Genomic DNA, 26,789 nt, shown 5'->3' with positions numbered 1-26,789 from the left:
GTGTACTGTTTAAAACCTTTTCTCTTTCTCCCTCTTGTTTAGTTGATTTACTCACTGATATTTTAGTATGTTGCTAGATTTTCTTCTTTAGTGTTTGATTTAAATGTTCTTTCCTTTAGTTTTCCATGATTTGTATAAAGGCATTCAAGTGATAAAAACTGTTTGTGTAGCTCTTCCAATACATTTGTATAAAATAGCATTTGTAAAAGCATGTGTGTCCTTTTAGCAAGAGCAAAAGACCATTTTAATAGTTTAGAGTATACAAGAATAAGTTCGTACGTTTTATTACTAGCTTGTTATCACTAATTTTTATTTTGTTTTATAGTTTTATAATATATATATTATGGTGCTTAAAATGACAAGATTTAACCGCAAATACTTTGACAGTTTGTGCTATTCTTTTTTTTTTTGTGCTATTCTTTAATTATACAAAGGAGTCTTTAATTATACAAAGCATTAAGCTAAAGGTACTCCCTTCTGAACAGAAAAGTTCCTGGTTATCTTTAGATTTAATAGTATTGAAAGGGAGAAAATGAATGTGAACAACAGCAGGTATCCATTAAAACCTGTCATCTTTCTTTTTACAGTTGATGGGCACTACAGCACATTGGCCAAGTGTCTTTTTCCCCTGCGATGTAACAAAAACCCTTTCTTTTCTTTTCTTTCTTTCTCTTTCTTTTCTTTTCTTTTTTACATTAATCATAAACTGGTTGGTCTAGTAGCTCAGGCTTCTTATTAATTCTTACATTAGGCCATTATCTTTGTCTGTGTTAGCTACTTGGCTTGGTACCTTTTACTGCGAGGCGGTCACATCTTGCGTCCTCTGTGTCTGAAGCCCTTTGTTTCTAAGTCTCGTAAGAAAGTATTCTTACAGATAAAAATTACTGTATCTTAAACTTAAATTTTTCCAATTCAACTATCCTTAATCTTGTTTTTGTTTTAATTTTTATTTTGTGTGTGAATGCCTATGGTAGACCACAACATGCATGTGGAGGTCAAAGGACAACCAGTACAATTTTCCTTCTACTGTGTGGGTCCTGAAGATTGACTCAGGCCATCAGGCTTACTGCTCAGTGTGACAGGCCCTCTAATCCGCTGAGCCATCCTGCCAACCTTAATCTTGATTCTTAAGGTCATCACAATGTGTCTTACTCATACATATTTCATAAAATGATTTTAATTAAAATCTTAAGTCCATCCATCTGACTTGATTTTTCTCTGCTTACAGAATCTGTCACTCTCCAAATCCCTTGTTTCTTCCTTCCTAAGCAGCCTTTTGAAATGTATTATGTTTGAAGAATAGAGGAAAAGATTTGAGTTCTTACCTTAGATTCGAAGCTGAAAATACCCTAAGAGTTACAGGTTGATAAGAAATAATAGGTATTCTAGTCACATCTATCTACAAAGGCTGGTTCTAATTTTTTGGTGTGTTTTATAGACATAACATTTTGTATTATGTAACTAAGAGGCTCTTCATGTATGCTTTGTCAGAGGATGTCGTTGGGTATCAGTCCTCAGGTACTTTCTCACCATTTTTTTTGAGCTGGCATCTCTCACTAGCCTATAACTGGGCCAAGTAGGCTGGTGCAGTTGTCCAATGAGTTCCAAGGGATCTGCTTACCTCCACCTTTCAAGAGCTCGGTTTACATGTAGGAACCACCAGGCTTGGCCTGTTTAAAAAATAAAGGTTCTCAGGATCTAGCTCAAGTTCTTATGCTTATAAGGCAGCAATTCAATTTGTCTTCCCCTCCTCCTTTTTTTTTTTCTCAAGAAAGTGTCTTACTATATGTAACCTTGGCTAGGGTCCTATGTAGACCACACTGGCTTGAACTTACAGAGGTGTACCTGCCTATGCCTCTTAAGTACTGAGATGTGCTACCCAGCTTCTCAACTTTTTTCGTAATTGATTATAAATACCAATCTGAAATGTTCATTATATATATCAATGTTGATAGCAGTCGTTAACTTCCACTAAACTCCAGTTTTTCTCTGAGTACCTAACTGGAGGCTATATGCCTTTTTGTTCACTTATATTTTTTCTTTTCTAAGTCACAATGTAAAATGTTGTCATGGTTACCCATTCTTATATACAATAATTCTGGTTCTGCTTGGGAGGAGGTAGATGGAAGAGGCTTTGTGTAGCACTGGTGAAGGATGTCATCCAGAAGGAAACTTCTTGAGCTGTCTGTTTTCCCTGTGATTTCTCTAGAAATCACGTGTGCCCAGTGAAAGTAGATCAGTGCATTTATTTTTACATAAGAAATCATAAGAAATCACTGACTTGCCTTAGTAATTTTAGGGGGAAATCATTTAAAAAATCTCAACAAAAATTTGTTAATGTGGCAAATTTAAAACCAAATCTCAATATATTAAAGGGAATATTTTATGTCAATAGATCAAATAATAGAACTTTCAAATATTTTGATGGTATATTGATGAATACCATTAAAATATACATTTCTTGTATAATTGGGCTTAAATTTTATTATTTGGGAGCTTTATTTACATTTTTGTCTTTGATTAGTTTTGTTCAGTTGTGTTTTCAATTTTGTGTATGTATGTTTTTTGTTCTTTTTAAACACACAAGGGGCCTTATGCCTCCTAAGCAAGAACTTTACCACTAAGTCATGCCACCAGCCCACTTGGTCATTACTTCTTTTTAAAATTCTTTTTTTTTAAAAAAGATTTATTTTTCCATGGTTAAGTGTTTTGCCTATATGTATATATGGGCATCCTGAGCATGTCTGACGCCCACAGAGGTCAAAGTGAGTGTTAGATCCCTTGGATCTGGAGTTAAGATGGTTGTGAGCCTCTGTGTGAGTGCTGGGAACAGAACCTGAGTTCTCTTCAAGAGCTGCAATTGCACGTAACTGCTGAGCCATCTCTCCAGTCCCACTGTTAGTTTCTTCTGCTTAAATTTGTTTTGTTGCATATAGGAAGGACTATAAGTACTTAGTGTGTTGGGGAAGTTGCGAGGTGTTTTAATACTCCAAACTCTACTAAATAGACATAATTTAAGAGTCATAAACTAATAAAGATATCTGATACAAAATAAAGTTTTCTGCTTTCTTATGTACTTAATGTGTTTCAGTTAGGCCTTTTTACATAAGATAATCAACAAATGTACTTAAAAAATCTTCACCTTGGTTGTAAGTTGGTGTGTTCTTTCTCAGACACACACATACATGTTCTCATTTGTTTTGATTATATATGTTAAAAATCATTTCTAGTATGGAATAGAAATTTTTGTTACCTAGTGTTTTGTTTTAGAAAAAATGTTTGGAGCACTGATTCTCTATAATCTGTAACTGGCTCCCCTATTCTTTTATCTGTAATATGTGCAGCTCCTTTTGCCTTCATAGACTTTCAACCTTCTGTTTTGTAAAGTCTTTTTTATTTCCTCGTCATAGTTTTTTCACTGTGAAATTACCTAATTATTAATGTGGGGCATATCAACTTTCTAAGTTTTTAAAACTAGAGTTGTGTATTCAATCAAAATTATTATCTTTGCTGTACTTTGCCACTGGCAAATGGAACAGGATCATGAATGTCAACAGTCAGGTATAAGTATTATTGAGTATTATTGGTCTTATTTTTCAGGCCAGAGATCATCAACAGGAGCCTTTAGAAGAGACAGAAAATTTGAAGAAACAACATGATTTATTAAAAAGAATGTTACAACAGCAGGAGCAGCTGCGAGCTCTACAGGGACGGCAAGCTGCTCTTCTAGCTTTGCAACATAAAGCAGAGCAAGCTATAGCTGTGATGGATGATTCTGGTATGCAACTGTTTTAGAATATTTTTCTAAGAAAGGCTTGTTAACTATTGCAAAATGAATGCTGTTATTATATAATCAGATCTCGGTTATTAACTAGTGTAGCAACCTGCAAGCAAGGCTTACTCTGTCCTATGCTTTTCTCTGGTTATACAGAAAAAGTTGCAGGAACAACTCCTGGCTATCATACTGTACCGTGCAGACAGACAGCTCGCTCTCCTTTTCATCAGAGAGTACCTTTAAGAGGTAAAAGAGACAGGCCTGTATGTAGTACTGTTTTTTAACATCAGAATGATAGGACTCTTGATGCTCTTGCTTCCAGTTTGGGGGGTTCCTGTTTGTTTGTTTCATTGTTTTAAATCTCATTTAGCTAAAATTTCTGTTCTTTATTTGCCTTCCAAGGAAACTTAAAAAAAAAAATCTTATGTGAACCAGCTTTGCAACATAAAGCTGGTGGCATAATACCTGGAATCCAGCACGCAGAAGGCTGAGGCAGGAGGATCAAAAATCCTTAGGGTCTGGGGTGATGTCTCAGTTGGTAAAGTGTGTGTCCCACAAGCATAAGGACATCAGTTTAGATCCTCAGCAACCACACAGAAGCCAAGTGCAGTGGTATACATCTATGACCCCAGAACTGGAAGGGAGAGACAGGAGGATCCCTGGGGTTCAGTAGTCTAGCCAGTTGATGAACTTTGCTTTCAGTGAGTAATCTTGTCTCAAAAATAAGATGGAGAGAGTCTAAGGAAGATACCCATACCCAGTATCATCAACCTCTGAGGTACATGTGTGTATACAGACCCCTCCCCCAATACATCATAGTGGGACTTTATCTCATAAAATAAGAAAGTGGGAAGGGCTGCAGTTTTGCATGCTTAAGTCTGCCCTGGGTTCAGTCCTTAGCACCTGGAGAATATAAAAACAGATAAAAAGAAGTCTAATAAGGTAGCAGATTAATAGAGCAACTTTAGTGGTCAGTATTCGTAGTTCTGTTATTTCAATTAGACACATGTTTTTACATATGAGCTTTTAAAACTGCTATTATACTTAGTTTTTGTGAGACTCAGAAAATGTTTTTTTCCCTCTTTTCCTCAGAGCTGTGTATCATTTAAGTGATGACTGAATTGCTTAGTATTAAGCTTTTTAATTTTGTACTTTGTCTTATTGTCTTCAAACTTTCATTAGGATAAAAATAAGATTGTTTCTTATTAAAACTCAATAAGGCTTAGGTTTCTTTTTAGCTTTATTTTTAATTGACAAATAACAATTGTATATGTTTTGGGGCACAAAGTGATAGATATAATGATTTCTTCCATTGGCTTAGTTGTTTTCTCATCAATTCTCATAGTTTGTTTATCTTTGAGCACTATAATTGTGCCATTTTTATTTGCTATTTTGGTGACATAAGTTTCATAAGAGTTACTCACAGGAATGTGAGTGAGGGGTTATCGACAGGATTATGGACACTAACCTTCTTGGCTGTACTCCTGCACCGAAGTCTCTCTCCTGCCCACTAACTGCCTGCAAACCTCATGGAGCAGTGGGGCTCCCAGAGTTCCCAATCTCGTTTCTGTAATCTTTTTGAGTACTTGAATTTACACCATTTCATTTGATCATCAGCATTGTAGGCTACTGCTTAAGGCTTTATAGAGAAAATGACAGTTTCTGGCTTGGCTAGGCTCTATACAGAATTTTAGTAGAAATCAATTTAATTCTAGGTTAAAATATGCAAATAATTTTTTTACAAAAATATCCTATCATGAATTGCAATAAAAGACTATAACCAGGAGATTGAATTTGAACTTTATATACTTTATCAACAAGAATTTTAGCTTAATAAATTTAAAACAATTTTGCTACCGTGCTTATGAAGTTTTACTGAAGAAAATGATGAAAGCAAGAGTTAGCATTTCTTATGTGTTCAGAAACACAGCACACCTACCTGCCTTTGGGGAGAGTGTGTTTCTTTCTGTCTGGAAAGTTGTGATTTTGGTGTTTTTCACAAGTTTAGACTAGAAAAGGGTTTCTTTCAGTCCTCAGTACTAGAAACCTGTTCCGTTTTTTTTTTCCAGCAGAAAATTATTGTATTTTATATATATATATTTTTTTAAAAGTAGTTTATAGCTGTGGCTTCTTTTAACGTTGAAAAGACAAGGTTTCACCATGTATCTGTCTGGAAATCATTCTAGACCAGGCTGGCCTCACAGAGATCCACCTGTCTCTTTCTCTCAAGTGCTGGGATTAAAGGCATATGCCATCACCACCCGGCTGGGTTTTGGTTGTTTTTAATAAAGATGATAAAAACCTATGGTTTTCTAGTGTAATTGACATGGCTTTATGGAACACTGCCATTCTTATTTACATATTGCTGATTTTTGTCCTTTAATGGCAGAAATGGGTAGGCAAGACAAGAACTGTATTCCAGGGAGCCATGATAGTTTTCAGTCTGTCCTTTGTAGAAAAACTTGCCATTTCTGTAATATAGTCTGGTTTTCTTGGAAGAGGTAAAGACCTGTCAGCATTAGCTCTGTTTTTTTTCAGGATGCCGATTTGCCCTCTGTACCCTCTATCTAAAGAAACTAATAGAGCCATCCTAGCTGTAATCTAACAAGTCACATTTAGTAATTGGGTATACTAGCCTGCCTTGTTTGTAGAGATTGAAAACACTTTCCTACAATTTAGCAGTTGTCTCTTTATTTTTACGTCAGATGGAAACTTCTAATAAAATAATTGGCTATAAGTAAGATAATTTTCAAATTATGTTAGGTTGAGCTTCCCCCTGTCCAAATTTTATACTTAGCTTGCTGCTTCTTTATGTTGAATATAGTATTTGATTTTGTTTTTAGTTGTTACAGAAACCACAGGAAGCTTATCTGGAGTCAGCATCACATCTGAACTAAATGAAGAACTGAATGATTTGATCCAGCGTTTTCATAATCAACTTCGTGAGTCTCAGGTAATTGGTTTCTTTTTCTTTCTTGCTTGCCTTTTTTTTTTTTTTTTCTTTTCCTGAGACAGGTTTCTCTGTAGCTTTGGAGCCTGTCCTGGAACTAGTTCTTGTAGACCATGCTGATCTTAAACTCACAGAGATCCACCTGCCTCTACCACCTGAGTGCTGGGATTAAAGGTGTGTGCCACCACTACCTAGTGGTAATTAGTTTCTATAGTTAAGTTTATAAATACATTAATTAACCCAATGGGTCTCAAACCTTAGTAAACATAAATGTCACCTGGCTTGATTTTTAAAAAATGGATATACAAAGTCCCTCTACCTTTAAAATTATTATCCTTAAGATTTGAGTGGGTTCCACATGATCCCATTGCTATTACTGAGAGTCTCCTTTGAGAAACCCTAGGTTAGAGGAGAGTCTACTGTGTTAAGATTTATTTGTGTATATGTACCTGAATGTATGTATGTATAGCATGTAAATGCACAGGCCCAAAAAGGGTGTAGATTCCTTGGAATTGGGGTTACAGGTAGTTGTAAGCTGTTCAATGTACATGCTAGGACAGAACTCAGGACTTCTGCAAGAGCAGCAGGTGCTCTTAACCAATGAGAAACGCTATTTTAATGTACTGAGTAGTAAGGTTTTCATTGTGTAGACTGTTAGATAAACATTCTTTTTACCTCTTTTAAGCACTAGGTGGTTATAACCATTAAGACTTAAAGTTAGGACAGTTATAGTGACACACCTTTAATCCCAGCACTGGGAAGGAGAGTCAGGTGAATGTCTGAATTCAAGATCAGCCTAGTTGGTCTACGTAGTGAGTTCTAAGACAACCAGAACTACCTACTGCATGAAGGAAACTAAAAACTAAAAACAAGAAAGAGACTTAAAGGTAGTTTTCTTTTCTTTTCTTTTCTTTTCTTTTCTTTTCTTTTTTTTAAGTTTTTTGAGACAGGGTTTCTCTGTGGCTTTGGGAGCCTGTCCTAGAACTAGCTCTGTAGACCAGGCTGGTCTCGAACTCACAGAGATCCGCCTGCCGCTGCCTCCCGAGTGCTGGGATTAAAGGCGTGTGCCACCATCGCTCGGCTTAAAGTTAGTTTTAAGTCTATGTCCTTGCATTATTTTATCTAAAAGTTTTAAGAAAGTTTTTTTTTTTCAGGGAGAGGTAGAATTTTAGTTTGGTTTGGTATTGAAGCAAGACAAGCTGACTTTAAATTTTCTCTTTCTGTGCTAACCTCTTAAAGCGTTAGGATAATGGTTTGTGTTCACGTCTATCAAGAACAGTTTTAGAAATAATAAATATTTCAGTTTTATGAATTTGTAAAATAAATAATGATGCCTGTGTGAACTTTTAGTGTGGAATTTGGATAAGAATTGGTAAGCCATTGCCTTGACACCGGGAAAAGATGTATGATTGAAGGTGAAACCACTCTTGTCTTGCCCACTAAGAAAATGAGTATGACCAACCATTTTGTACAGTTACCTAGCAAAAATTAGTAAGTTCTTCTGCTGAGCTCTGCCATACCCTATTTAAAGAAGCTCTCAGAAACTCAGGAGATTGGGATAAGAGTGTTAATAGCAAAATAGGAAACGGTAGATGTTAACACACATTAAAATGCGGCTTTTTATTACCTTCACCTCAAATGATCTTTTTCTTTTTTAAACTAAGCCTCCCACTGTTCCAGACAACAGAAGACAGGCAGAAAGCCTTTCACTAACTAGAGAAATTTCTCAGAGCAGAAATCCCTCAGTTTCCGAACATTTACCTGATGAGAAAGTTCAGCTTTTTAGTAAAATGAGAGTACTACAGGAAAAGAAACAGAAAATGGACAAATTACTTGGAGAACTCCATACCCTTCGAGACCAGCATCTGAACAATTCATCATGTGAGTAAATCTGATTCAGCAGTGTTAAGTAAAGGGCATATAAGTATATATGCTGGCACAGAGCAGTCACTTAGTAACTCTTTAATAAGGTAACAAATACAGTTCTACAAAAATTATAATTTTTGAGGAAGAAACTTGAATATGAAAAGCTCTTATTTAATAAGCCAATATGTGATAAAGAGCCAAATAGATGCTAAGTCTACAGAAAGAAAGAAAGAAAGAAAGAAAGAAAGAAGTTTGAATAATTCAGATCTAGTCTCTAGTCTTTATCATTTTACTAAAAGTTTTTCTCAATCCTAGTTCCTGCCCCTTAGTATTAGAAGCTTAATTGCTAGAAATTGAAATCACCTGGGGTAACTCAACTGACCGTTATTATTATAACATTCCAGTTGTTATCAGAATAAGAAGTTAATAGTGGATACTAACACCATTTTTAGAATCCCCATTCTTGGGCTGGAAAGTTGGCTCAGCAGCTAAAAGTACTTACTGCTTTTGCAGAGAACCTAGGTTTGGTTCCCATGACCCACATTAGGTAGCTTACAACTGCCCGTCACTTCAGTTCCAGGGGATTCTATGCATCTGGTTTTTATGGGCACTTGCATGCATGTGATGCACATAATTCATGCAGGTACATATTTACTTAAAATATAAGTAAGTCATTCAAAATAACAGAATCATATGTCCTCTTTTGGTATTTTTTGTGTTTCGAGACAAGGTTTACATTGGAGCTAAGGCTCATTTCAAATGTGCAACACTCTTGCATCAGTCTCCCCAAGGGCTTGGACTCTATGTTTGCACTGCTACATCCAGCTTGGAGGAGTAGTTCTTTATTCTTCATGTATTTCCTGATTCTCTACCACTTTCAAAGAAACCTTACTATTTCTGCCCTGAAACTCTTATCTCCCACCTCTTGATCTCAGCTACCCTCCTTTTCCTGTAGAGGATAATATCAGTTATTTTATGAACAGAGGAAGGCAACTAAGGAAAAAAAAATTGTAAGGTATGATTATGGCCTTGGGTCAGTTTTATATACAAAGAATGTCATACTTTGCCGACTGACAACTGACTAAAAGACCACTCCTCCTTCTAGAAAACAGTGTAAGAGCAGTAGTTACAGGAACAGTGGTTAAAGAATAGTGTAAAAAGAGATCATTAGGAACTAGCTGTGATAATTGTGGCGTTAAAATGAGAAGGAAGCACTGATAGTCACACTGAGAAAAAGATAAAGACAGTACTTTTGAAATAGTAGGAGGTAGAAAAATGCATAGTCTTTATTATTTACCTGCCAGGATTGGCCTTTTGTGTTCTGTATGTCATACGTAGTAATACCATTTAACTTAACGTGAGACAAGTTTATGCTATTGTTCTTTTGGTTGTTTTTCTAGCATATAGCATTGTAATACATTGCAGTTTCTGTCTTATTTTCTCCCTTCTATTTTAATTCAGTGACTATAATGCAGAAGTGCTGCTAGACTATCTAAAAGGAAGATGTAAAAATATTTTTCCTTGTGTATTTTGAAGTGTTTTGTTGTGAACTGTTAATAAGTGTTAATAAGTGGCCTGCCAGTGTATATACATAAACTTTTAGGATTTAAATCTGCAGATTTTAAGATGTGAATGAATTTTGTTTTCTGTTTTTTTATAAGTATGCAAACTGTGAAAATATGCTGCTTCATACCATTTTTATTTATGGTAACTGTGTATCTTTCTCTCTTTTTCAGTCGTGCCTTCAACTTCTCTCCAAAGAAGTGGGGATAAGAGAAGTTCAACTGTAGCTCTCTCTGCTCCTGTAGGCTTTGTACCAGTTGTCAATGGAGAGTCCAATGGCCTTATATCCTCTGTTCCTTGTCCTGCGACTTGTCTGGTTTCTCAGAATGAGAGTGAAAATGAAGGTCATCTAAATCCGGCTGAAAAACTACAGTAAAATACTTTTTACAATCATTCTTCACAAATATTCAGTAATTAGAATTAAATAATGAGGATTTTTAAACTTTCGAAAATTTGTAAGAAACTGAAGTTATTAAGATAAGCATTCTTCAGATATATGGTGGAAAAAGGAGGGAATGTAATATATTAATCTTATTAGTTGACTAAAAGAAATAAGATAGCGTAGGTAGTTTCTGTAGACTGCTATAAATTGATCATTTTTTAGTAAAAGAGTTAGAAATACCAAGAACTCTATGTAAAATGTTTTAATATTTAAAGAGTAAGACCTTGAAATGATGTTTTATACAAGACTGTGTCAGAACACTTGGAAACACTTGTGAGCAGAACACTTGGAAAGCTTCTGCTTCTTCACCTCCAAAACAGGGATGATGTATATGACATTTCAGTTCATGCTTTGGGGTTTTGCTTGTTTTGTTTTACCTTTTGTTTCTGTTTGTTTGTCTGTTTTGAGATAGGGTCTCACTATATAGCCAGCCTTGACTGGCCTGGAACTCACTACATAGACCAGGGTGGCCTTGAACTTAACAGAGTTGTACTTGCCTCTGTCTCTTGAGTGTTGGGATGAAAGGCATGTGCCAACATGTACAGCTGAAACTGTATTTTTAAAAATCGACAGGTGTCCTGAATACTTAACTTGGTCTATCTATATTTGTGGGTATATGTGCCAACTGCTATTAAGTGAAAATAGTGTATTTTTTTCTAAAATGGTGTTATATTTTTTTAATCAGGAAGTTAAATGAAGTTCAAAAGAGATTGAATGAATTGAGAGAACTAGTTCATTATTATGAACAAACATCAGATATGATGACAGATGCTGTAAATGAAAATACAAAAGATGAAGAAACTGAAGAGTCAGACTATGATTCTGAGCATGAAAATTCTGAACCTGTTACTAACATTAGGTGACAGCATTTAAGTTTCTTTTTCCCAATGTATTCATCTGAACTTAATGCTTGTGTGGGGGCTGGGATGGAGAGATACATCAGTGAAATGTTTCCTTATTTAAGCTTTTTCCTTGTAAGTTAACTGTTAGTGTAATAATCATTCTTACCCTATAAAGAAAAGAAAGGAAATATTGAAGGCAGTAATTTAGTAAAATTTCTATTTGTTACTGAATGCAAGTAAATTTAAAAAGTATAAAATTGAGCATTTTCTTTTCCTACTGCTATACTTTAGGTATATTTTGAGTTTTCACATGCTTTTATTCATAAACTTCTAAGTTTTTGGAAAAGTTAATGAAAAATAGGAGTCTATTATTAAGAATTTGCTCTAAAATGGTTTAGTTAATGCTGTTCTTTGCTTGAAACTAATTTATTATAGCTCTACATAGGTAGATTTTTTCGAATTTTTATTTTTGTTGTTTTAAATAACTGGGCATTAATTTCTTTCAGGAACCCACAGGTAGCTTCCACCTGGAATGAAGTGAATAGTAACAGTAATACACAGTGTGTTTCTAATAATAGAGATGGGAGATCAGTTAATTCTAACTGTGAAATTAACAACAGATCTGCTGCCAACATCAGAGCTCTAAACATGCCTCCATTAGGTATGATTTCCTTTATTCACAGAAATGTTGCCATATTACTCTAGTGAAGTAGATTATCTTTGATTTATACTCTTAAAGTTTTAAAATCATTTATTTGAATGATACTTGTTTTTAACAGACTGTCGATATAATAGAGAAGGAGAACAGAGGTTGCATGTAGCACAAGGTGAAGATGACGAGGAGGAGGAAGTAGAGGAGGAAGGAGTTAGTGGGGCTTCATTATCTAGCCATAGGAGCAGTCTGGTTGATGAGGCACCAGAAGATGAAGAATTTGAACAGAAGATAAGTAGACTCATGGCTGCAAAAGAGAAACTTAAACAGCTCCAAGATCTTGTTGCTATGGTCCAGGTAAGTTACTTGTTTAAATAGTATAGTCATATAAGATGAAATTTTTGTATATGTTTGATGATTATGTTGGTATAACTCCTTTTCTTTCTATTTCGTATATTGAATTGAGACCCCTTACATAACTAAGCAAGCATGTTACCACCAAAAGTTTCATCCCCCGCCCTGTATTTGTGTCTTAGATGTTTCTATTAAAGGTTTAGTGGCTTAATTGCTATATATCAGATATTGGCAAACTCTTCCTGGTAAAGTTGAGAAATTGAGCCTAACATGATGGTGCACATCTGTAGTCCTATCACTTGGGAAATGGAGGCAATTCAAGGAGCAGTTCAAGGTTATCCTTGGCTGAATCTAAGTTGGAGTTCTGCTTTGGGCACAAAAGACTGTCTTGGGAAAAAAAATGGGAAGAGGGATTAGAGTAGGTAAGTTTTGTTGTAACAACGCTTTCACAACTTGGAGTGAGAGTGCAGCCATCCGTATATAGAAACCCAAGAGCATGACTGTACCAGTATAGTGTGATCTACAACCCCACATAAGTTTGCTTTTACTGATGGTACTGGCCTCATGTATAGGTCCATAGCATCATCATAAGGTAGATATTAAACAGATTGAAAAAGTGTTAATTGCCCAATGTTACATAATTATGACTGCCAGAATTTACATTGCCTATTGCAGAGCCTGAGATCTTAACCTACTTGATGTAAAAAAATAAAAAGAAAAGAAAATCCAAATGTTAGTATATTAGTAAAGTTCAATTATTAATACATGATTTTGAAAATAATTTTACATATGCACATGTAAATACTAACCCTTCTTTATTATCTAATGTGGTCCAAAAGATCTACTGAGTATTTTACAGTTTCCTGTGGTAGGTAAGATTTTTCTAGAGTAACAAAAATGGTTTAACTTGTGAAATTATTTCTTTGTTTTCTTTTTATTTGTTATTTCTTTCCATTGCCATGTATTACCATACATTTTCATTTGAATGGACAATTTCTAATTGCTCTCCAGAATTACTGCTAATTGATATTCTAAGCAAAGTGAGTTCATGTCTCCAGACCTTTGATTACATTTTTTTTTAAATTTACTGGTTGGTTTATTCTTTGATAAAAGATATGAACAGAACGATTTAGCACTTGCCTGAAAATAAAGCTGGATTTATGGTCTGGTCAAAAAATAAGGGAAATTTAATCATCTGAAATAGGTGGAAGTGATGTATACCACAAAACCTCTCTCCTGAGCATAAATGAGCCTACAGAAACCACCCCAGTACAGCACAGCACTGTAAGATGTATCAGTTGCAGACAAGAAGGAGCACTCAGTCAGGGAGGGCAGCAAACAGATGAAACAATAGATTGGATGGGGTAGAGGTGAAGAGGTATGGCTTAAACATGGGTTGTTTCTAAAAACACGTGAAAAAACTTCAAGCATGAAATCCGGTTTTAAGGAGACATGTAAGACTACTTAGACAAAACTGTCCTTACATGTGTTAGGTAATGTGCTTGTCTCTCTGACTCATATGCTGAAGTTCTGACTCATACTATCCCAGAGTGTGAGTTTATTGGAAACAAAGAATTCGCAGACGTAATTAGTTTAGTTAAGGTGAGGTTTTAAATTGTGCTCCAATATACTATGTCTGGATTAGCAGCAAAATCAGAACATAGAGACACACTTTTGGGGAGAACACCATGGAAGAAGGAACATGCTGTAATGACATTCTGCACCAATAACTGCGCAAATCACCAAAGGGGGATTCGGAGTCATCATTGCTAGCTCTCAAATGGTCCAACTTGTGCAGATTCTGTGATCTTAGTAGTCTTATCTTGACAACATTGTCCTTGGCGTCTTATCAGCCCTCATTGTTCGCCATGTTCAGAGAGTCCAGTTTTATCCCATGCTTTTTCAGTCACAGTCCAGCTTACATTTTTATTATATTGGTATACTATAACTTGTTTACACATTATTGATAATGACTTTTGGTTTTTTTCTAAATTATTCCTATTAGAACAAAAGCTGTTGAAGAAAGTGCATAAACATGTACAAGCATACAAGTAAACTTAGGCATGTAAAACGTGCATAACTTAGAAGAACACCTTTTGAGATGTGATTTATTTGGTCATATTTGAAGAGTATCGGGAAGAGCACCTAAGCTAATGACATTGGTTGCATATGAATATTGAAATTAATAGAAAGAATGGGTGGGCATCTTTCTGAATTCCTACTTTACTTTTTGAAATGCATGAAACAGCTTTAGAAACCAATAATAGCAATAAGCTAGGTTATCCTGAATATTTTTACATATTTGTAAGAACTCATATTTGCTAATTGTTGTTTTCTATTAATTTCCCATTATTCTTTTAAGACAGTGGTTCTGAAACTGTGGGTTGTGACCACTTTGGGGATTGAATGACCCCTTTACAGGAGTCATATATCAGATATCCTACATATCAGATCTTTACATTATGATTCATAGCAGTAGCAAAGTTACAGTTATGAAATAACAATAAAAATAATTGTATGGCTGGGGGGGGTCACCACGACATGAAGAACTGTAATAAAGGGTCACATCATTAGGAAGGTTGAGAACTACTCCTTTAAGATCACAAAATAGTACATAGGAAAACTGAAGTATGAGAAATAAGCTTTGTTTTGAATTAGAACTCTTAGTTTTTTCCATGTACTATTTTATGAAAATACTTCATTTTCAGCTTCTTTATTTCTTAAGTTATAGCCTGGTTCTTGCCATTGTCCTCTTCTATGCTCATTGGGCTAGGTTGGTCTTTGATACAAGACGAATTGAATTGTCATTTCAGAGTTCATAGTTCTATGATTAATAAGAATCAGTTTGTTATGATTTTATTAGAATATTGTTTCCAAAGGTTAAATTTCAGATGTAATCTTCAGAGAAAGCATGGAATATAAATAAGTTAAATATTTTCAAGAAAATGCACGAGGTCATTTTCAACTCCCTATTAATCTGTGCATTAGTTCAACAAAAGAAAAAAAATCTACTGCTAGTCAGATTAAAAAAAACTTTGTTTTTTGAGTAATCACTATAGATTTTAGGTAGGATGTCCTTTTTTTTCTGAGAGAGAGAGAGAGAGAGAGAGAGAGAGAGAGAGAGAAAGGTCTCATTCTGTATCTTGGGCTGGCGAGAGAGAGAGAGAGAGAGAGAGAGAGAGAGAGGAGAGAGGAGAGAGGGGAGAGAGAGAGAGAGAGAGAGAGAGAGAGAGAGAAGAGGAGAGGAGAGAGAGAGGAGAGAGAAAGGTCTCATTCTGTATCTTGGGCTGGCCAGAAGTTCACTGTGGATGACCCTAACTGGTCTTCTAACTCATGGAGATCCTCTTCTTTGGTTAGCCTCTTGAATACAGTACTGGAATTACAGGAATGAGCCATCATGTCCATTTCATTTTTTTCATTGTATCATAACTATTGGTACTTGTTTGACAAATTAAATACAGAAATGAGTAAGAGGGCAATTTTTAAACAGATAATGGGCATGGATTATTTGCAACAATATAAAGGTTGAATCCTAAAATATCATTTGATATCGTAAAATAACGTTAATATCGTTTCCTGCTCCATAGTAATTATTTTAGCTTTTTATATTTGTCACAGAGCTCTTTGATAGCAGCCCATTATTTCACCAAAATAAGAAATAGCTAGTTAATTTGTAAAAGTTTCTTAATTCATAGCACTGATGAAATATCTGAAGTTAGGTAACTTTTTAAGGAAAAAAAAACTCATTTAGTTTACATTTTGGAGGAGTTAAGGGTCCACATTCTGACTGTTTGTTATAAGGCCTTGCAAGACAGTACATGGCAATAGATGGGCATGTTAGGACCTTGGGCATATAAAACATTCAATACCCAGAACTGCAAATAAAAATTTTTAATGGGCTCGTTTTAGTCTTAGCACTTGATTTATCATTGATAAAAGATACACTTTGGTTTTCTGTAAAAGTATTGTAAGAGTATAATACCTCTGTGGTATTAATTGTTTTATGTTTTATAGCCTAGTAAATTGTGTAAAGTATAAATTTGATAATTTCTTTGGATTTCCAAATAATTTTGTATAATTGTGCTGTTTTAGGATGATGACGCAGCTCCAGTGAGTGTCTGTGCCAATACATCAAATTTGGGTGATTTCTATGCAGCAGCAGAAGATACCAAACAAAATTCAAATAATGCAAGAGAAAATTCTAATAAAACACAAAAAGACACTGGAGTAAATGAAAAAACAAGGTATAGTAAGCTTTTGGCTTTCATAAAAAAAAAAGTTCAGAGCCACTTATTTAGAAAGGGTCTTACTGTGTTGTTTTTTGCTTAGTATAATTTTATTGAAGTTCACAGATAATGTCACTTTAATTATAGAGAGAAATTTTATGAGGCTAAACTACAGCAGCAACAGAGAGAGCTGAAACAGTTGCAGGAGGAAAGAAAGAAATTGATTGAAATTCAAGAGAAAATTCAAGCTGTGCAAAAGGCATGCCCCGACCTTCAGGTAATTGTAAATTTATTTCTTTCAGTGTGCTTGAAAAATGTTTAAAACCTAATGTCGGTTTAAAGTCTGTCTTTACTGCTAGTTTTCTGAGTGCTGAGATGAGTGAACTAATAATGAAATGGGTTTGGTTATGTTTCTACTTTTAAAGGTAGTACATGGGAATCAAGTGATTGCTTCTATTTTGGAATTGAGCTTTTTAAAATAATTTATTTAACTATATTTTTATATGCATTGATGTGAAGGTGTTAGGACCCCTGGAACTGGACTTACAGACAGTTATGATCTGCCACCTGGGTGCTGGGAATTGACCCTTGGTCCTCTGGAAGAGGAGCCAGTGCTCTTAACCTCTCAGCCATCTCTCTAGCCCCATATTTTGTTTTTGAAAAAAGAACATCAAATTATGTTTCTAATACAAATATTTTCTAAGTTTGTACTTTTTCTATTTTTTTTATTCTTTTGTCTTTTATCCCCAGTATAAATAATATCCAGAGGAGTATGTGCCAAGGTTGGGTTTAGTGTAAAACCCCCTTCCCAGTATTTGCCTCCTATTGTTTTTACTGTTCCTGATTGTTTACTCCTCATCACCTTTAGCCTGTTATCATCTTTGTTCTCCTCTGTTGTCTTTGGATCATGGTGGTGATTGTAGTCTCAATATCAGATTAATATGGCACTAGAGCTCTAGAGAAGTAAAATAACTATGAGATAAATTCAGTTATTTTAGTACTTTATAGTAATATTTGTTTTATATATATGCATATGTATATACATATACATTTGTTTTGTTTTTGTTGTTGTTCATTTAGCTATCAGCCACTAGTATGAGTAGTGGTCCCACCAAAAAGTATTTCCCAGCTATTACTTCAACCCCAACTGTTAATGAAAATGAGACCAGCACAAGCAAATCTGTTATTGAGCCTGAAGATTCTTCAGTAGTGGATAATGAGGTATGGTACAGTCCTACTGTGTTGTTCCTCAATTGGATCCTAACTCCCAAATCTGTAAAATAGTTTTTTTGGGGGGGAAGGATGGGGGAAAAAGCTGCTCTTGGGATGGGTCTTTGGGGCCTTTGACCTATTGAATGGGTGATATATGTGAAGTATATTTTCTGTGTCTCTTTTAGTTGGGGAATAAATCTTACCCCAAATTATGCTGGTATTGTTTTAAAATAGTCAAATCTTTATTAGCAAATATGAGGAACAGTTATAGCAAACACAAATCATTTTAGTTAGAAGGGCCTATTGAGTATTTCATTTATATTTGATTTGTAGAAAAATATCATAGCTTTTCCCAAATAGTTCATGAGTATTTCTTAGTTTCCCAAACAATTGATGACTGCCTTTATCTTATCCCTAAAATACTATTTAACCCTTATGAACATCTTTAAAAGATTTTAGCTTTAGTATTTTTAATTGTGTGCCGGTTGTTGGGGGATATGTTTGTACAAGTGAGTGTAGATGTCCTTGGAGGTCAGAGGTGTCAGGTATCCCTGGGATCTAGAGTTAGGGGCAGTTGTGGGCCACTTGATAATGGTGCTGGGAACTAAATTCAGATCCAAGAATTTGCAAGAGCAGTATACATTCTTAACTTGAGTGATTTCTCTGGTTCCCTAGATGGATATCGTAGAATGAAAGTGGAAACATTGGCAATAGATTATTGTTGGACTGACAATATCATTAAGACTTCTATTCTTTAAGTCTTCAACAAATCCAAATATTTACTTGACTCTGATTTTTAAAATAATAGTTGTGGTCAGACATGCGAAGACATGAAATGTTAAGGGAAGAGCTACGACAGAGAAGGAAGCAACTTGAAGCTCTCATGGCTGAACACCAGAGGAGGCAAGGTCTAGCAGAGACTTCTTCTCCAGTGGCTATATCGTTATCATTGAGAAGTGATGGATCTGAGAATCTGTGTACCCCTCAGCAAAGCAGAACAGAAAAGTAAGAAAGCTATTTAAAATATATTTTTAAAATACCATTTACCCAGAACTTAAAAGTAAGGCAGACTCATTTTTCTCCACAACACAGTACAAGTCAACTGTATGACTGACTGGCTATTTTTCCATATGTGACTAAGGACTCATTCCAGCCAGCCATTTTCTGTTCTGCAGCTTCCTTTTCTATTTCAGTTACTATGGTATTTTACAGTATTTGATCAAATGGTGGTACAGATCTTTTGTTAGTTTGTTTGTTTGTTGTTTTGTTTTATTTTTCCCAGACAGGGTTTCTCAGTTTTGCAGCTCTGGCTGTCTTTGAACTCGCAAAGATCTGTCTGCACCACTGCTGCAGGATGATCTTTCAAATTTTACTTTCTTTGCAAAGTTTTTTTTTTAAATATTTATTTATTATGTATACAGTATACAATATTCTGTCTGTGTGTATGTCTGCAGACCAGAAGAGGGCAGCAGACCTCATTACAGATGGTTATGAGCCACCTTGTGGTTGCCGGGAATTGAACTCATGACCTTTGGAAGAACAGGCAATGCTCTTAACCACTGAGCCATCTCTCCAGCCCCCTCTTTGCAAAGTTTTATACTTTATAAAATTTCATTATAAAATGAAAAATATGTGTTTTGTGGTGTTGTTTTTCAGACTAGGATGATATATTGTTTTGTGGCATAGTTTCAGGTAACAAAGACTGGCCTTGAACTACTGTGGAGCTCAAAATAACCTTGAACTTGCTTCTTGCCTCCACCTCAGGGCTGAGATTATAGGCAAGTTCCATCAGGCCCAGTTGAAATATTATTTATTTATTTATTTGTTGTTGTTGTTGTTATTGTTGATTTTTCGAGACAGGGTTTCTCTAGCTTTGGAGCCTTTCCTGGAACTAGGTCTTGTAGACCAGACTGGCCTCCAACGCACAGAGATCCTCCTGCTTCTGCCTCCTGAGAGCTAGAATTAAAGTTGTGCACCACCACCTCCCTGCTGAAATATTTTTTATTTTAAATTGTGTATCTAACATTTGTAAGGTTCCTGAGAATAATCACAAAGTATTTTTATATAAAACATTAAATTTTTAGAAATAAATTTGAAGGGTCCACATTTGGAAAATTTGTAAAAGAATTAGTTATTTGTAAGATAACTAGCTATATAGTAGTATTTAATCTAAAATTTTGAAACCTAGATAGGTTGCAGCCTTATCAGATGACATTTTCAGAATGTTTCACATGCTCTCTTCTTAGGAGTTTTCATACTTGTAAAGTCTCAATGTACATTTGATTTACATCATATTCTGTTCTCTTCTGGCAGAGCATTTGCTCTTTCACAGAAGTCTTGAGATATTTTTGATGAGCATCTGGTTTCAGAATCACTGGTGTAGAGAATCATTTCTTAACCTGTGGCTTGTGACCCCTCCTATGGGTTCATGTTACTGAATGCAACTGAGTGGAGGCAGGACTTGCAAAATTTTTTGGTTATTTCAATCATACAAAATATATTTCAGAATCAATTTATTATTAATAATATATTCAGCCAAAAATATATTCAGAATTAAATGCAAAGTGAATCCAAGGTGTTTCCAGTGTTGCCAACCTGTGTTGCAGCATGTGATTTAACTATAGCCTTGGCTTTAAGAAACATACATGTGCATTATGTACTGCCTACAAGGCCACCCCAACATGTTGACAAAGACTGCCTCAAACATTTGTGTGGTACAAATTGCTGGTTTTTTACTGCACATACAAAGTCTTCCACTTTTAATAAGTCTAGTTATGAAAACATTTAATTTTTTATCAGATCTTATCCTGTTAGCATCAAATTTAGTCTTTCTTTGCATTATTTTTTGTTCTATTGTTTAATGTAAAAAAATTTACTTTGAGTTGCTGACTTTTGAACTTACAAAAAATGAATTTTGGCTTGATTAGGATAGATTTTCCAATATTTTCCAAGATTATCTTAAAAATCCTCCTGTAATTTTGTATTACTCACTTATGCAAAGTAGAATTCTAAGCATTTAAAATTATGAGCTCAAAGTATTTATTGATGAACTGAAAAACAAGATGTTCTGTGTACTTGAGTCTCAAATATTCCTACCATTTTAATTAATTTCTATTTTATTTTTCAATTATGTATGTGTATGTATAGGAGTATGTATATGCCAGCACGTAAGCCTGTGGAGGCTATAGCCATTGAATCTCCTTAGAGCTATAATTGTAGATGGTTGTAAGCTTGTCTTCTGTGGATGCAGAAGAGTAAACTGAGGTTCCATGAAAGAACAGCAAGTGCTCTTAATTGCTGAGCCATCTCTCTAGTCCCTCAAAGATATTTCTCTCTCTCTCTCTCTCTCTCTCTCTCTCTCTCTCCTCTCTTTTCTTTTTCCTTTTTGACACAGGGTTTCTCTGTGAAGCCCTAGCTGTCCTGAAACTCACTCTGTAGACCAAACTGGTCAAATTCAGAGATCCACTTACCTCTGCCTCCCAAGTGCTGGAATTAAAGGCGCGTGCCCCCACCACTTAGCCAAGATTTAATTATTTGTATAAAAATAAACAAGTATATCATCCCCTTAGTATTTTTTAATAAATGATAAGATTGTGTTTATATATACCAAAGAATTTTTTTAAATAAATTTCTTTGATTATCAGAAGGTGTTTAGATTGCATACCTATTTGATCCATCTTTATACTCAGGTCATGCAAAAATTTCTTGAATGGAAAGGGATTGTGAAAGGAGACAGTTTAGCATGTCTAGGTCTAGGGTTGTGTGTTTTAATATACCAGTAGATATGGTGGCTATTTAAAGTAAGTTAAAGTTAGTTCATTTTCTCTCTAGTCACATGGGTAGAATTTTAAGTGCTTAGTATTCATATGTATCTATATCTACTGCATAGGGCAGCACCGATATAGATCGTTACCAGTATTGCAGAAAGCTCTGTTAGGTAGCACCAGAATAGAGTGCTATCACCTAGGGAATGGCTGAGGGAAGTTTAGGAAAAAAATTTCCAGATGTGATGATGATTTTAATTTCTATGAAATATTTTCTTGTGGAAGGCAAGCTACACATTTTGTATGACAACAACAGAAGATAGCATCTCACAGAATTATTATAATTTTTGTAATTATAATTTTTGTATGTGTTTATGCTTTCATATATATATATAAATAAATCTTGAGCATTGTAACTCTTAAAATATCTAGCTAATCTCCATAATGATGCCTATTTTATGTCTCATTATCCCTAGAACAATGGCAACTTGGGGAGGTTCTACTCAGTGTGCATTAGATGAAGAAGGAGATGAAGATGGTTATCTTTCAGAAGGAATTGTTCGGACAGATGAAGAAGAAGAAGAAGAGCAAGATGCCAGTTCCAATGATAACTTTCCTAGTTATCACCCTAGTATGAATCAAAGTTCTTATAATGTAAAGGAAACTAAAAATAGGTTAGTTTCAGTGTTAAAATTTTATTTGAATTTAAGTATTTCAGGTTTTTATGGTACCAAAAATTCTGTGGTTCACATCAACTTACTAATCAAGTACCTTGAATTTTGGTTCAGTAATGGTACCAACTACTCAAAGGTAATGCAGATCTCACAGATTAGTCCTATAAGCATATTCTTTTCAGTGTAAGTGCCCAACTTAACTGTATTCTCCTGTGTTGATTAAAGTGAGTTTCCCCAGTCTGTCTTTAGATTTAATAATTTGCTACAACTCAGGAAATCACATTACCAGTTTATTCTGAAGTTTTGATCTTTGTGGAATAGTTATGAGGAATGAGTCTAGAGTGAGAAAGTGTGGAGCGCTTCCATGCCTTGGATATAAGCACTTTCATTGGTCACCACCCTTGATATTCTTTGAAGTCATTATTAAAGAGATTTTATGGAAGTAAGTTTCTTTATGTAGCCATGGTTGACTAAATAAATAGGCCATTGATAATCAGACTCAATCTCTGGTTCCATTTCCTCCCCTAAAGGTCAGTGGGTGGGTCTGGAAGTAACTGCTCTTTAGTGACATAGTTGGTTTTTCTGGAGACACCCCTCTCTCCCCCCGAAGGGCTTTCTAAGGATTGTATCTTTGTTATAAGTTTTGGCTTGGATAAAAGGGGCTTACTCTAAAAAGAGAATCTGCCGCTCGGGAGATTCTAAAATTTTAGGGGGGGGCACACAGAACACTGGGTAGTTCTTAAACTAGATTCATATTTCATTTTTAACATAAAGATGTTGCTACAATAGATCCCACCTTGACCAAAGTTATGTTAATAAACTAATTGTATTACTGCAGCAGTGGTATATCCTAAAAGTCTTGGCTGCTGCTTGAATCTTTCGTTTTCTTTTTTCTTTTCTTTTTTTTTTTCCAAGAGAGGGTTTCTTTGCGTAACTTTGGTGCCTGTCCTGGAACTAGGTTTTGTAGATCAGGCTGACCTCAAACTCACAGAGATCAGCTTGCCTTTGCCTCCCAGGCGCTGGAATTAAAGACATGTGCCACCACCCACCGCCCGACTTGGTTGTTGCTTGAAAGGATCACTTGAGACCAGAACATTGTAGTGAGACCCTGTCTTTAAAACAAAGCAAAGCAAAAACAGCAGGAAGCAATACTAATTGTTATATATGGTTTGTTTTTTAATTATATTTGTGTGTGTGTGCATGTTTTTGTATATGCATTTGTGTCATAGTGCACAAATGAAGGTACAAGCACACCTTACAGGGGTAGATTCTGTCTTTCTGCTTGTGGGTCTCTGGGATTGAACTCAGGTTATTAGTATTGGTAGCAAGTGTTCTCCCGTCTCTGGTCTGCATTGTTACTTCTAGTAGTGATAAAACTTAGTGAATAAATGTTAACTAAATATAATATTGCTACTTGATGAAGTAAACCTTGAAGAATAAAAAACTGCTCTAGTCAAAAGATTGTTTTTATTTTGTAGAATATAGTTAGATTATAGTGTAAGAATACAAATGAGAAAAACTAGAAAGCAATTAGAGAATAATTGGATGAGCTGGAAGTCTGACTTTTTTTTCCTTTTTTTCGTGTTTGATGATGATGAAAGAAATCTAGTCTGTTGAATAGGATTTGATGTTTGTTACTGTATTTTAAAATTTAAATTATCACATGTGATGACTTAAGGTTCTAAATTCTCCATTAGGTGGAAGAATAATCGCCCTGTTTCAGCAGATGGAAATTATCGTCCTTTAGCCAAGACAAGGCAACAGAATATCAGTATGCAACGACAAGAAAACCTTCGATGGGTGTCAGAGCTCTCTTACATAGAAGAGAAAGAGCAGTGGCAAGAACAAATTAATCAGTTAAAGAAACAACTTGATTTCAGTGTCAATATTTGTCAGACTTTGATGCAAGACCAGCAGGTAAATTGTATCTTTGAAATATATTCTTTTAATTTACATAGTTTTAAAGCAGTACACATTTTCTTCAAGACATTGGTTAACTGTTGCCAAAATTTTCTTCCAACAGACTTTATCTTGTTTGCTGCAAACTCTTCTAACAGGTCCTTACAGTGTTATGCCAAGCAATGTGGCATCTCCTCAGGTACACCTTATAATGCACCAGCTGAACCAGTGCTACACACAACTAACGTGGCAACAGAATAACGTTCAGAGGTAATCTGCTTGATCACAAGTATTGCTACTGTATAGTAGTGCTAAAATGAAAGAGTTTTACACTTACCTTCAAGGAGAGAAAGACTTGAGCCAAACTGCTCTCGGTCTGTTGTCTGAAACTTATAAGCCATGATCTGTACTGTGGGCCTGAGATTTATTTATAAAATTGGTATTAAATTATATACTTAATGTTGGGTAAAGTATATAAATTATACCACAGTAAATTTAGGTTCTGACATTTATACCCATGTCTGTTAGTACTAAGCTCAGTATTTGTTCCAACAGCTAATTTATTGAATTAGGCCAGCAGAGCAAGCAGATACTTGTTGTAGGATCAGAGTAGCCTGGCTATCCTGAGTGTTGTTCAGTCATTTGTTACGTGTATTGTTTTTTAATTTAGTTTGTTGATGGTACTATTATACTGATTTTTGTTTGACTTTTAAAGTAGACCTTTTTTGTTGCTGGTACTTTTAACTGACTTTTAAATTACTGGTTTACCTTTTTGTAGGTTAAAACAAATGCTAACTGAACTTATGCGTCAACAAAGTCAACATCCAGAAAAAACTAGAAGCAAAGAAAGAGGCAGTAGTGCATCACACCCCTCTTCTCCCAATTTATTTTGTCCTTTCAGTTTTCCAACACAGCCTGTAAATCTGTTGAATCTTCCTGGATTTACTAACTTTCCATCATTTGCACCAGGTAAGTAACTGAAAACCTGAAGGAAAAATAAGTAAATGCAAAAATTTTGAACTGATTACGATACTGCAGCAACAGTCAGCCCTGTTATGTCCAAAGACACTGTTCACTCTGACCCTGCTCAGACTTTAGCTCTTAAAAACCCTTTGTCTCTCCTTCCTAGATGTTCCCTGAGCTATGTGGGGAGGGCCTGCATTATAATTGTCCCATTTGTGCCTGAGCACTTCACTGATGCTTATTCCCTTTACTTTGATCAGTTGTAAATGACTTGTAGAATTTTTGGCATGCTTTAGAGTTGCAAGAGAAGCTACTAAAGTTACATTTTTCTACATTGTTCTAATGAAAAGTTATTAAACATGACTGCTAACAAAACTCAGGTATTTATTAAGTGGGAAGATACTGATCTTGTTTAAGGGCTACTGTCATCAGGCAAAACATTACGAAGTTAAAGGTGAGTAAGATAGTACTTAAGAGAAACCATATCTTGGTGGGTGCATTTAGTGTAGGCTTTTATTAAGATGGTTTTAGGTGTTTTTATTGTTATTTTCTTTGCTTTGCTTTCCCTCTGTTATATGCCAGGTACTATATATTGCTGGGATCTAAAGATGAGTTAAGATAAATCTTAAAAGGAATTTAGGATCTAGTTAGGAAGGTAATAATGTTAATCAATGCTTATAGCAGTGCAATCGTTGCTTTAACAAGGAAACAGATACTTTTAGAGAATATGAGCAAGTTTGTTTTAGAAAAGATGATATTTAAGCTAAAGGATGAATAGGATCATTATTTCCTTAATGATTAAAATGGGAAAAGCATTTTAGCCAGTAGAACCATTTAAGATTTTCAGAGCATTAATATCATTTGGTGAATTTAGAGATAGTTTATTGTGTCTAGTGCTCAGAGCCAAAGCAGGGAAGTGATTGGTGTGGCTGGAGAGTAGCAAAGGCCTTTTGTGGTGTGCAAAGAAAGCTTAAGCTTTATATTGCAATCAAGAGGGATTACAGAAGTACTTTGAGCAGGAAAGTACATGAGACTTTTATTTCAGGAAGATTATACTTTCATACTATTGAGGAAGATTATACTTTCATACTATTGAGGAAGATTATACTTTTTTCATACTATTTTTTCATACTATTGAAGAAGATTATACTTTCATACTATTGAGGAAGATTATACTTTTTTCATACTATTTTTTCATACTATTGAAGAAGATTATACTTTCATACTATTGAGGAAGATTATATCGTCATACTATTGAGGAAGATTATATCGTCATACTATTGAGGATGATTATATCGTCATACTATTGAGGGAGATTATACTGTTACACTATTGAGTAAGATTATACTGTCTGTCATATTATTGAGGATGATTGTACTGCCATACATGCTATTGAGGGAGATTTTACTGACATACTATTGATGATGATCATACTGTTATACTATCAAGGGAAATTTTACTGTCACACTATTGAGGGGTTGGAGGGAGGAGCTAAGAGTGTAATTGACTAGAAGGCTTTCGTAGTGATGTTAAAAAAGAGTGTTAGTCCAACAGTGATAAAGCATGGCACTAATGGTAAAGAAAACAGTTGAAAGTATTAGAATAGG

At 35.0% G+C, this 26,789-nt stretch overlaps 1 protein-coding gene across 18 annotated transcripts in view; it reads left to right on the top strand.

Moving 5' to 3' along the window:
- Pcm1 (pericentriolar material 1) overlaps positions 1-26,789 on the top strand; it is a 96,913-nt gene that overhangs the window by 22,005 nt on the left and 48,119 nt on the right. For 10 of the 18 annotated variants that reach the window (XM_041644438.1, XM_041644427.1, XM_041644426.1 and 7 more), the window contains 15 exons: positions 3,601-3,778; positions 6,619-6,728; positions 8,390-8,606; positions 10,328-10,526; positions 11,282-11,455; positions 11,945-12,099; positions 12,218-12,447; positions 16,537-16,688; positions 16,818-16,947; positions 17,751-17,891; positions 18,691-18,887; positions 22,123-22,320; positions 24,018-24,237; positions 24,344-24,489; positions 24,998-25,188. In XM_041644438.1, the coding sequence (XP_041500372.1) occupies positions 3,601-3,778; positions 6,619-6,728; positions 8,390-8,606; positions 10,328-10,526; positions 11,282-11,455; positions 11,945-12,099; positions 12,218-12,447; positions 16,537-16,688; positions 16,818-16,947; positions 17,751-17,891; positions 18,691-18,887; positions 22,123-22,320; positions 24,018-24,237; positions 24,344-24,489; positions 24,998-25,188 (2,638 nt within the window). Of the gene's footprint in view, positions 1-3,600; positions 3,779-3,931; positions 4,022-6,618; positions 6,729-8,389; positions 8,607-10,327; positions 10,527-11,281; positions 11,456-11,944; positions 12,100-12,217; positions 12,448-16,536; positions 16,689-16,817; positions 16,948-17,750; positions 17,892-18,690; positions 18,888-22,122; positions 22,321-24,017; positions 24,238-24,343; positions 24,490-24,997; positions 25,189-26,789 lie in introns of all 18 variants that reach the window. The other 8 variants (XM_041644435.1, XM_041644422.1, XM_041644420.1 and 5 more) reach the window with 1 other exon arrangement.

The sequence above is a fragment of the Microtus oregoni genome, unplaced genomic scaffold (assembly GCF_018167655.1).
Source record: "Microtus oregoni isolate MIOR12 unplaced genomic scaffold, Mior012 000096F_ref0000112, whole genome shotgun sequence".
Classification (NCBI taxonomy): Eukaryota; Metazoa; Chordata; class Mammalia; order Rodentia; family Cricetidae; genus Microtus; species Microtus oregoni.
This window is presented reverse-complemented; position numbering and strand designations above follow the sequence as displayed.